This window comes from Serinus canaria, chromosome 25 (genome assembly GCF_022539315.1).
Source record: "Serinus canaria isolate serCan28SL12 chromosome 25, serCan2020, whole genome shotgun sequence".
Taxonomy (NCBI): Eukaryota; Metazoa; Chordata; class Aves; order Passeriformes; family Fringillidae; genus Serinus; species Serinus canaria.
Genome location: NC_066338.1, coordinates 13,205,824 through 13,216,961, shown reverse-complemented (window position 1 = coordinate 13,216,961; position 11,138 = coordinate 13,205,824). Strand labels below are relative to the sequence as shown.

Sequence of the window (11,138 nt, the reverse complement as noted above, 5' to 3'; positions counted from 1 at the left end):
CAGGGGAGGTTTGAGAGCTGCCCTTGAACCATTGGAATTTTGGAATTCCTCACCAACCTCGGGGTGGGCTCCTCCTACTGGGACCAGCCCCTTCAGAGGGAAAAGGGATTGTGGAAAATTTGTCAGGCTCATTTAAATGACTCCTGAACAGGCAGAAGGAAAAATCCCAACCTTTGAGGAGGCTTTTCCTTGGTTTTGCTGGATTTTTTCCCTCCTCACCCGGGCATCCAGGTGGGAAACGGGAATTTTTTCCACGCTCCCAAATCCCCCATTTGTGTGTGCCCCACTTTCCCCGTCCCACTCCCGTTCCCGATCCCGAGGGGGATTTAACAATCCCAGTGGTGGTGTCACCATCCCAAAATCTTGGAGGATCAGCCCCCCGAGCCGTGGGCAGCTCAGGGATCCCACATTTCTTGTTTGGCTCTTGGGGAAAAGGTTGGGAAAGCTCCGGCAACGAGGTCACGGGCGGGGCGGACCCCGAGACCTCGGGGTTGACTCATCGGCCCCAGCGGCTCCACCCCGTGCAGCTCCAGGGCTTGGACAATCCCAGTTCCACGCCGGGCTCAGGAAGAGGAGGAATGGGAATGATTCCTTTTATAGATTTGGGGGTTTTTCTTTCCTTAAAGGAACATCCCAGAGTTGTTAAGGGTGGAAAAGATCTCCAAGGTTGAGTCCAAGCTGTGCGCGATCCCAGACCAATGTCCAGGAATTCCTTGGACACCTCCACTCCAAACCTCCCTGGGCAGCCCTTTCCAAGCCCTTTCCCCTTTTCCAGGAGGGATTTTCCCAGATTTCCCACCCTGAGCCTCCCCTGGGCACCGTTTAAGGCCATTCCCTCTTGTCCTGTTCCCATTCCCAGGGATCAGATCCCAAATCCCCCCAGGAAGAGCCCGGAATTCCCCCCTGGAGTCTCCTCACTGAGGCTTTTTGGGGAAAAACCCACCAGCTTTTCCAGCAAGAACTCAGAGCTGGATCCCTTTTGGATCAAGCTGATCCCTTTTGGATCAAGCTGATCCCTTTTAGATCCAGTTGATCCAAATTTTTTCCCCACAGATCTTGTTTGGGTCCTTTCCATGGTTTTTTTTTCCCCCATCAGTATTTTTTCAAACAACCCTCAGCATTCTCCCCTCATCTACCTACTACTACCACCATGATTATATGATTATTATTAGTATGGGTATTATTATTATTAGTATTATTATTATTATTATTATTATTATTATTATTAGTTATTATTATTATTATTTTGATTTGCCGCCCAGAAAACCAAGGGTTCGTCAGGAAACCCTGGATTTTTTCCTGCCAGTTTTCCTTTTTTTCCCTGCTTTTCCCCCCTTTTCCCACCTCCCACCAACCCATCCCACCTGTTTCTCTCCCAGGGCTCCCATATTTTTTACGGCCTTGCACCGGGAGCTCGGCTGTTCCTCCTCCTCTGATCTCCACGGAATCCCGGGATGGTTTGGGATGGAAGGGACCTCCAGGATGATCCAGATCCCTCATTCCCTTTCCCATATCCCATCCCACAACTCCTCCTCCAGGCCTTTCCCTTTCCCCACTCCTGGCCCAGTAAAAGACTCATTTATTGGGGGCAATCCCAGCCCAAATGGGACCCAACCTGCCCAAGGATTCTCCGTGCGGAGGGTGGATCTGAGGCTGGGGCACACCCCGGTATTAATGGGGTTATTCCTGATAACCTGTCATTATCTTCCCAATATTGCATGGCAGCAAAATCTGGGATGAGGTCAGGGAGATCAAGGCTTGGCCCAGGGGAAGGGACGGGGCTGCTTTTCCTGCTAAAATCTCTTTTCAGGCCCAAGAATCGTAAAAACATGGAATGGTTTGGGTTGGGAAGGTCCTTAGGGCTGCTTTTCCTGCTAAAATCTCTTTTCAGGCCCAAGAATCGTAAAAACCTGGAATGGTTTGGGTTGGGAAGGTCCTTAGGGCTCCTTTTCCTCCTTAAATCCCTTTTCAGGCCCAAGAATCGTAAAAACCATGGAATGGTTTGGGTTGGGAAGGTCCTTAGGGCTCCTTTTCCTTCTTAAATCCCTTTTCAGGCCCGAGAGTTGTAAAAACCTGGAATGGTTTGGGTTGGGAAGGTCCTTAGGGCTCCTTTTCCTCCTTAAATCCCTTTTCAGGCCCAGGAATCCCAAAACCATGGAATGGTTTGGGTTGGGAAGGTCCTTAGGGCTCCTTTTCCTCCTTAAATCCCTTTTCAGCCCAAAGAATCCCAAAACCATGGAATGGTTTGGGTTGGGAATGTCCTTAGGGCTCCTTTTCCTCCTTAAATCCCTTTTCAGGTCCAAGAATCGTAAAACCATGGAATGGTTTGGGTTGGGAATGTCCTTAGGGCTCCTTTTCCTCCTTAAATCCCTTTTCAGCCCAAAGAATCCCAAAACCTGGAATGGTTTGGGTTGGGAAGGTCCTTAGGGCTCCTTTTCCTCCTTAAATCCCTTTTCAGCCCAAAGAATCATAAAAACCTGGAATGGTTTGGGTTGGGAAGGTCCTTAACAATCATCTCATTCCAACTCTTTTCTATTTTCCCAGGATGCTCCAGCCTGGCCTTGGACAATTCCAGGGATGGGGTGGCCACAGCTTCTCTGGGAAATCCATTCCAGGGCCTCCCCACCCTCACAGGGAACCATTTCTTCCCTAAACCCAACCTAAATTTCCCCTTTTTCAGCTTGAGCCCATCTCCCTTTTCCCATAACCACAATTCCTGCTGAATTCCAGGAGCAAGGAGAGCCCTGGAATTCCTGACAGATTTTTATTCAAGCTGAACCTTTGGCCTTGTTGAGCTGGACTAATCAGTGCTGTACAAATAATTGCAGCTGGAAAAACAATTCCAGTATTTCCTCTGGATAACAAAACTCCACATGTTTTTTCCTGGGAAATTTTCCTTTTCCTTCCTTAAATCCAACCATAAATTGATTTTTATAGGATTTTTACAGGGTTTAATCCTTGAAGGAACTCGGAGGAAGCTGCCAGGTTTTCTTGCTGAGATGAGCAGCTTTAATGAGGCAATGAAGGCAAATGAAGATTTAATTAATATCTTTCTCATTAATGGATGATTAAATTGGATCTCAGCACCACGCCTGGGTGAGCCATGGGGCGATGCAGGAATGGGAATTCGCTCCCTGGCGTTGGCTCATTCCACGGGCGCTAATGAAATAGTAAAATTAATTATTTGCAAGGGCGGGACTTCCAAGATGCCCCAAATAACCCCAAACTTCTCCCCGTGAGCCCCCACCCTCCTGAGGAGCAGATCCTGCAGCTCTTTAGAATCCCAGGATCCCGGAGGCTGGGAAAGAATTCCGAGGTCGTCGAGTCCAAGCGGTGTCTGATCCCACCTGGACACCCAGACCAATGTCCAGGAATTCCTCAGGCACCTCCAGAACTCCAAACCTCCCCGAGCCCCTTCCAAGCCCTTTTCCATTTTCCAGGAGGGATTTTCCCAGATTTCCCACCCTGAGCCTCCCCTGGCACAGCTCGAGGCCGTTCCCTCTCGTCCTGTTCCCTGGGATCAGACCCCAAATCCCCCCTGGCAGATCCCAAATTCCCCTGGATCCCCCTTTTCTCCAGGCTGAGCTGCCCCAGCTCCTTCGGGATTTTCCAGCTCCTTCTCCAGCTGCTCCAGCCCCATTCCCATCCCTGGCCATGCTCCAGCTCCTCAGGGAAGGTCCAAGTCTCCTTCTCCTCAATCTTCTGGGGCTTTGGGGTTGGGCTGAGCCCTACCAGAGCTCCTTCACCAGCCTTGCCCAATCCTGGGGGCTCCAAAACCTCAAAAAACCCCAGGTGAGGCTCTGGGGACTCTTGGGGGTGTTCTGTGCCTGATCCTTGGGGTTCACCTTCCACCTGGGGATATTCCAAGATCCCGGGAAGTCCTGGAGGTGACCCTGACCTGGAGAAGGCGTTTGGGTGGTGGCCCCGGAGGGACACCTGGCCCAGCTTTTAGACCGACCCAAATCACGCCCAGGAACTCCAGGCTTCCCCCCCTGCAGGGCTGCAATTCCACCTCGCCTGGAGTTTTATCCAGGGAATTACAGAGCATTAGCTGGGTTTTGTTTCCAAGATGAAAGATTCCCGGGAAGTCGGGGTGCCGTCATCGTTCCCGAGCTCCCAGCAAAATCTCCTTGGGTGGCGGGGAAGAATTCCGCAGTTCCGGAGTTATTTGTGTGTTTAATTCCTTAATCACCGCCTGTGGTGGTGCTGGAGGTAAAAAATGTCCCCAAAGCTCTCCCTGAGAGAGGAAATCCAAGTGGAAATGTGTTTTGTCCTGAAATTCTTAGGGATGAGACTGAGACGTCCGGAAGGAAATGGGAGGCTGCAAAAGAAATTGATTTTTTAGTAGGATCAATAATCACATCGGGGGGAAATCACATCAATAATGGGCAGAAATGGACAGAAATGGACAGAAATGGACAGAAATGGACATTAATGGACAGAAATGAACAAAAACTGGACAGAAATTACCATAAATGGACATAAATGGACAGAAATGAACAAAAACTGGACAGAAATTACCATAAATGGACATAAATGAACAAAAATGGACATAAATGGACAGAAATTACAATAAAAGGACATAAATGAACAGAAATGGACAGAAATTACCATAAATGGACATAAATGAACAGAAACGGGACAGAAATGGACATAAATGAACATAAATGGACAGAAATGACCAGAAATGGACATAAATGAACAGAAATGGACAGAACTGAGATCCTGCTCTGGTCTGAGCAATAAAACAAATCATTAACGAGGATTTGGAGGTGATTTCATTTCATCCCATATTTCCCCTTCAATCTCCCAATTATCCAATGAAAAAGCGCCCCCAAACATCACCCCTTTATTTAGAAATTGGATTCCAGGTGGGAGCCCTGAAACTGCTCCAACACTGAGGTTCCAGGATCCAAACCAGCCTCAACTGCACTCAGCAATTCCCGAATTTCAGCCTGTTTATTTCCTGCTGGGTGGTGTTGGCTGCTCCCTTCCAAGCCTGGAGCTGCCCCGATAAAATCTGGGGGAAAATGAGGGTTGAGGATGGTGCTCTGCCCCCATCTGGGATGATGACACCGATGATTTCCTCTCTGCCAAGCGGCCTCGGAGCCCAATTTGGAAAATTATAGGGAAGAGCAAAGCAGCTGCAGCAGCTTCCTCTGATTTCATCTCCGTATGCAAAGCAGCCGGGAAGGATCAGAGCAGAGCCCTGGAATTCCTAAAGCCAGAAAATCAATTTACCAGCCACCACAACAACAACAACAACATCAACAACAACAACAACAGCAGCAGCCTGCCAGGAAAAAACAGGATGAGGAATGTCCCAGGTAAAATCTCTGGAGTTGGTTGGTTGAGGTGAGTCTGGAGCTCCTCAGCTGCTCTGTAAAGTTTATTTTTTTAGTGTAAAAAATATGCTGTTTGGTTGGGTTTTTTTTTTCCCCCTGCAAATCCTTTGCAAAAAAAAAAAAAAAAGAGCCAAATTTCAGATTTTAAAAAAAATTTAATTTATATTTCCAGAAGGATTTCTCTTCCAGCTGGGAAGGGAGTTTATCTCCTTCTCTTATCTCTTCAGGAACTCTTTGATCGGAGGCGGGTTCAGGGCTTGTGAAAGGAGTTTTGGGCCTGGGCCAGGGTTTGCGTTTGGGAGCTGATTTTTTTTTGGAAGGATCTCCGTGAAATATCAGGGCTGTGAAATTCCACGAGGAAAAGATCCCATTAAAGCTTCCAGGGAAAATCCCCAATTCCAGAAACCAAACTCCTTTTTTTTGGGGGGCAGTTTTTAGAATTTTCTCTCCTCCAAGACAATGGGACGATGTTCTTATGGACATTTTACAAATATTGGGTTTGGTAACTCCTGGACATTGCCTCAGCTGTCAATCACTGTAATTAATAGGTGCTTTTAATTGCCACAAATTAAGTGAGTCAGGCTGTTCTGTGCTGCTCATGTGTCTCCTCTGCTCATTAGATTGATTCCAGAGCCATGAAATGTAAATAAAATCATTGATTTGGGGCTTTGTTTTTGTGTTTTCCTTTCATTTCAATGCCTCACCACAACTGAGAAGGAAGAGAGTTTTGTTTTCAATGTAAATATGAGCGTGGAAATCACATTATCAGCATTTTCCAGGCCCTGGGGATTTGTTTGAGGTGAATTTGTGGGCCTGGACTTGAGGTGATGTTTGCTCTGAGTCCTCTCATCCTAAACTAAATTCCTCTTCTCACTTGGCCTCTAAAAAACGGATCCCCAAAGGAAAATTCAATTTCTTCTTGGTTTTTTTGTATTTTTTGGTGTTTATTCTGAAGGGGATAACCCTTGACATGAGGAATTGCTGATAAAATAGAAAATCCTGGGCAGGTGCCCTTTTTAGCTGAATTTCTGATGGAATTCTTGCCCAGGAATTGCTTTGGCACCTCAGATTCCCTACTTGGAATGTGAAAAGGAAATTCTCTGTTCAAAGGAGAGCTCCGGGGACAGAAATTCCATAAAAACCCACGGGGTGAACACAGAGTGACCTTGAACACACAATGAATTTGGGGAAATCCACCTTTAGGGCAACCCTCATGGATGGAGAGATTCCCACAAGGTCCTGAAGGGTGAAAACCTCAGCCTGGGCCTGGGATTATGTCCGAGCAGAAATTCCATAAAACCTGGATGAACAAAGTGATTCACCACTAATGATATTTAGGGAAATCCACTGTTTAGGGCAAATCCCCTTATGATGGAGAGATTTGCAGCAAAGGTCCTGGAATGGTGAAGCACCTGCAGGTCCTGGGCCTGTGTGGGCCTGGGAATTTATGTTCCAAGTCAGGAATTCCATAAAAACCCACGGGGTGAACACAGAGTGACCTTGCACACACATAAAATGAATATTTTAGGGGAAATCCCCCTGTTTTAGGGCAAATCTCCCTCAGTGGATGGAGAGATTTACAGCAAAGGTCCTGGAAGGGTGAAACACCTGAAGGGCCCTGTGCAGGCCTGGGGATTATCCCGCATCCCCTTGTTGGGCTGGGAATTTATGTCCCAGGACAGAAATTCAATAAAAACACACAGGGTGAACAAAAAGTGAATATTTTGGGGAAAATCCTCCTGTTTTAGGGCAAATCCCCCTCAGTGGATGGTGGGATTCCCAACAAAGGTCCTAGAAGGGTGAAGCACCTGGGGATTATCCCACACCCCAGGGAATTTAGAAGTCAGAAATTCCATAAAACCCCACGGCATGAACACAAAGTGACCACGCACACGCAAAATGAAGATTTCAGGGAAAATCCCCCTCAGTTTTTAGGGAAAATCCCCCCTCCACCCCCCCAGGATGGAGAGATTTCCAGCAAAGGCCCAGGAAGGGTGAAGCACCTGTGTGGGACTGGGAATTATCTCCTAATCCTAAGGCGTTATCAAAACAGTTGCGACAAGGGGAGGCAGGAGCGGGGAAAACATTCCATTTCACAAGGGCTTGCGTCAAGGTGGCTCCCAATTTCCCTTCTCCATGACAGGATATAAAAGTGCTCCTGACCGGCGGCCCTGGAGCTGCCTCTGCTGACTCGTTCTCCTCGCTGACTGGGTAAGTCGGATTTCACTGAATCAGCTCCTAATTAGAGGTAATTTATTTTATGGGGAGCTTTGAACTGGGGTTTTATATCCCATCCTAAATCAGGGTAGAGTTTATTCTCCAAGCCCGTTCTTGCGTGGGAAGTGGGGATTGGGATTAAGGTGGATAAAAATGGGGGGAGAGGATGGGGGTTATAAAAATGTTGATGGGAGGAATTTTTAGGAATTGAGCATTTATTTATGGGGAAATAAACCGTGATCAGGGTGGGATTGATTCCCAAAAGGAGCAGGAAAGGGAATGAAGTGGGAGAAGGACAAGGAGGTTCTTCCCAGAATTCATTCTGGGAATGGAGACAGGAAAAAAAATATAGAGAAGTTTTGGGGTGACCCAATTGTGGCCTTCCAGGACCTGAAGGAGCCGAAAGGAACGTGGGAGAGACTTTTTCCAAGGGATGGAGTGCAAGGAAAAGGGGGAATGGGTTCCCACTGCTGGGCAGGAGGTTTGGATGGGATTTTGGGGATAAATCCTTCCCTGTGAGCGTGGGGAAGCCCTGGAATGGAATTCCCAGAAAAGCCGTGGCAGCCCCATCCCTGGAACTGCCCAAGGCCAGGCTGGACAGGGTTTGGGGTCCATGGGAAGTGTCCCTGCCCTTGCCAGGGATTGGAACTGGATCTTCAAGGTCCATTCCGTGATTCCATGGAGCACTAGAGAGGAGTGGGAACAGAATCCGAAGCATTTCCCCACAATTCCTCTCCCTTGATTGGTGCAGTTTATGGAAAAGCGGATTGTGCCTTAGAAATGATGACTTTGTTTTTTTTTAAATGATAATTTAAAATTTTTTTAACCACAAACTCATTTATTCAGATGATTTAATCCCACACATTTGCACCTGTCCATCCATCAGGAAATCCTCATTCCCAGCTGCCTTTACAGCAAATTCCAAAGGGAATAATCCCCCACACCCCTCCCATTTCCTGACGGATATCTCAGCCTCATCCCTCAGAATTTGGGGACAAAACATGTTTCCTCACCCTCACCCCGGATTCCCTCTCCCACCGAGAAGCCTGGGGACATTTTTTTACCTCTAAAAGGCAGCGCTTAAAGAATTAAACCCACAAATAACTCCAGAACTGAGGAACTCTTCCCCATCCTTCCAATCCACCCTTCCCAGGCTGTGCCTTCATTGGGTTGGGACCTTCTCATCCTTCCAGGTTGGATCGGGAACGATGTCCTCCTATGGCCAACTGCTCAGCGCCCGCTGTGCTTCGCCCTGCGAGGTGACGTGCGCCCAGCCCTACGTCGACGCCTGCAGCGAGCCTTGCGTCGCCGCCTGCGGGGACTCCCGAGCCATCGTCTACGCCCCGCCAGTGGTCGTGACATTCCCGGGGCCCATCATCAGCTCCTGCCCCACCGAGAGCATCGTTGGGTCGTCCATCCCTGAAATCGGCGGGGGAATGGGGTCCGGAGGGGGTGGGATGGGGTCTGGAGGAGGGATGGGGTCTGGAGGAGGTGGGATGGGGTCTGGAGGTGGTGGGATGGGGTCTGGAGGAGGGATGGGGTCTGGAGGAGGGATGGGGTCTGGAGGAGGTGGGATGGGATCGGGATGGGGCTCTGGAGGGGGAGGAATGGGATCCGGAGGGGGAGGAATGGGCTCCTCCTGTGGGGGGGGAATGGGAGGGGGCTCCTCCTGCGGGGGGGGAATGGGAGGGGGCTCCTCCTGCGGGGGGGGGATGTCACGGCTGGGGAGCCTCTACCGCGGCTCCTATTTCTCAGGCTACGGTAGGAATTATAATCCCTATTTTTCCCGAGGGTACTACAGGTATCGCTACGGGAACTATGGGCCTTTTTAACCCTTTAAAGCTGAGGAATGTCCAAAGGAAAAATAGGGTAGCAGGGTAGTAGTTGAGAGCTAGGAATTCCAAGCAGTCTCTGCTCCAGCTGGTCCAGCCGGAGCTGGAGTTGTTTGGATCTTGTTGTGCTTTATCCAAGGCTTAGGATCCCGATGTTCCCTCCCTTTGTCCCTTGCTCCTGTTGTGTTTTGTACTCCCTGAACCCAAAGAGTCAAACCTGTCATGGGACTGGGCTGTGAAAGTGTCCTGCTGGAAAAAGAATGTCTTGGAATGACTGGAGTCCAGGCTGAAATGGGAATGCTGAAATGGGAATGTTGAAATGGGAATGCTGAAATGGGAATGCTGACATGGGAATGCTGACGTGGAGGTTCCGTTCTTTGTCTCTGCACTGCCTCATCCCACTTTTTGTTTGTATTAAAGCCCTGTTGCATCACAGCCCCGGGTTCTGGCTTTTACTTCACCACAGTTTCAGTTACAAGCTGGTCTGAAAGAAGGGAATCCTTGCGCAGTAATTAACTCTCATCAGAGGGGAATTAGCTCTGCTTTAATTCAAATATAATTAGTCTGAAAATCCTCAATAAACTATTTTCACTTTCTGATCTATTCCACATTATCCAATAAATAACACAGAATAATTTCCAAAAGTTGGAAAAACCTCCAGGGATGGAGTGATAAAGCTCCCAGTTAAAACCAGTTTAACCTTACAGCCAGGGTAATGGGGGATTGGGATGCTTAGGGGTGACCTCATTTTGTGAGGATCAAAGGTTGGACTTGATGACCTTGGAGATCTTTCCCAGCCTAAATGATCCTGGGATTCTGCGGAAAGGAAAACCAGGAAGCTGCCAGTGCAATTTGGAAAGATTTTTATTAGGGTGAAGGAAATGAAATGGAACAAAACAGAGCAATTCATGGGGGGGTGCCAGGGCAGCCAGGCCATTCCCGTGGGTGACAAAAGGCACTCCACAAGGTGAAGCTGTGGCCTTTACAGGAAGCCTCACATGGAATCCTGAAGCATTCCCACCCCACCAAAAAGGACACAGGACAAGATAAATTGAAGAGTTCCAGGAGAGACGTCGTTCTGCGGAGCAGCGTTTGATTGAAGATGAGGCACAGCAGGAGGAGGTGTGGGCCTGGTTTTCAGGGATCAGCCCCAAAGTTCCAGGCTTGGCCGTGGATCTGGATCCTGGATTTTCATCCTCTGGGTTGTTCGGCCTTAGGATGAGCCCCAGCTCCCCAGGCAGGATCCGCCGCGGCTGCTGCGGGACCTCCGGCTGTACCAGGAGCCCCCCATTCCCAGGGAGCCTCCGTAGCCACAGGCACCCCCAGACCCAAAGGAACCCCTTGCCCCAGCATGCCCCCGTAGCCACAGGCCCCACGGGAATTCTGCATTCCATAACCAAAGGAACCCCCATACCCAACGGGACCCCCCATCCCCGAAGAGCCCCCGTAGCCGAAGGAGCCGCCGGATCCGAAGGAGGGTCCTGCCCCCGCCGCGCCCCCAGCCCCAAGGAGCTCCCCACCCCATAGGGCTCATCGGAGATGCTTGCCATGGGAGAACCCAAAATCATGGGTTGGGAGGATCCCACCACGCTCTCCTGGGAGCAGGTGCTGATGGTGGGGCCCGGGAAGGTGAGGACCACGGGAGGAGGGAACACCACGGCTTTGGAATCTCCGCAGGAGGCGACGCAGGGCTCCAGGCTCCTGCTGTAGGCACAGGGCTGGGAGCAGGCCACCTCGCAGCCGG

General features: G+C 49.5%; 1 protein-coding gene across 2 annotated transcripts; it reads left to right on the top strand.

Annotated features, from left to right (window-relative positions):
* Positions 1 to 5,308: 5,308 nt before the first annotated feature.
* On the top strand, positions 5,309 to 9,829 carry LOC108963473 (acanthoscurrin-2-like). 2 transcript variants are annotated; one of them, XM_050984590.1, is made up of 4 exons: positions 5,309 to 5,327; positions 7,489 to 7,556; positions 8,756 to 9,071; positions 9,129 to 9,829. In XM_050984590.1, the coding sequence occupies exons 3-4, from the start codon at positions 8,771 to 8,773 to the stop codon at positions 9,392 to 9,394; spliced, it is 567 nt and encodes a 188-aa protein (XP_050840547.1). In that variant the 5' UTR covers positions 5,309 to 5,327; positions 7,489 to 7,556; positions 8,756 to 8,770; the 3' UTR covers positions 9,395 to 9,829. The 2 variants fall into 2 exon arrangements, with proteins under 2 accessions (XP_050840547.1, XP_050840548.1); XM_050984591.1 differs by lacking the exon at positions 5,309 to 5,327 and having other exon boundaries at positions 7,470 to 7,556; positions 8,756 to 9,014; positions 9,111 to 9,829.
* Positions 9,830 to 11,138: the final 1,309 nt, after the last annotated feature.

Coding starts and splice junctions, on each gene's coding strand:
- LOC108963473 (XM_050984590.1), top strand. CDS start 8,771: ATGTCCTCCTATGGCCAACTGCTCAGCGCCCGCTGTGCTTCGCCCTGC. Junction 9,072..9,128: donor AGGTGGGATGGGGTCTGGAG/GTGGTGGGATGG, acceptor TGGGGTCTGGAG/GAGGTGGGATGGGATCGGGA.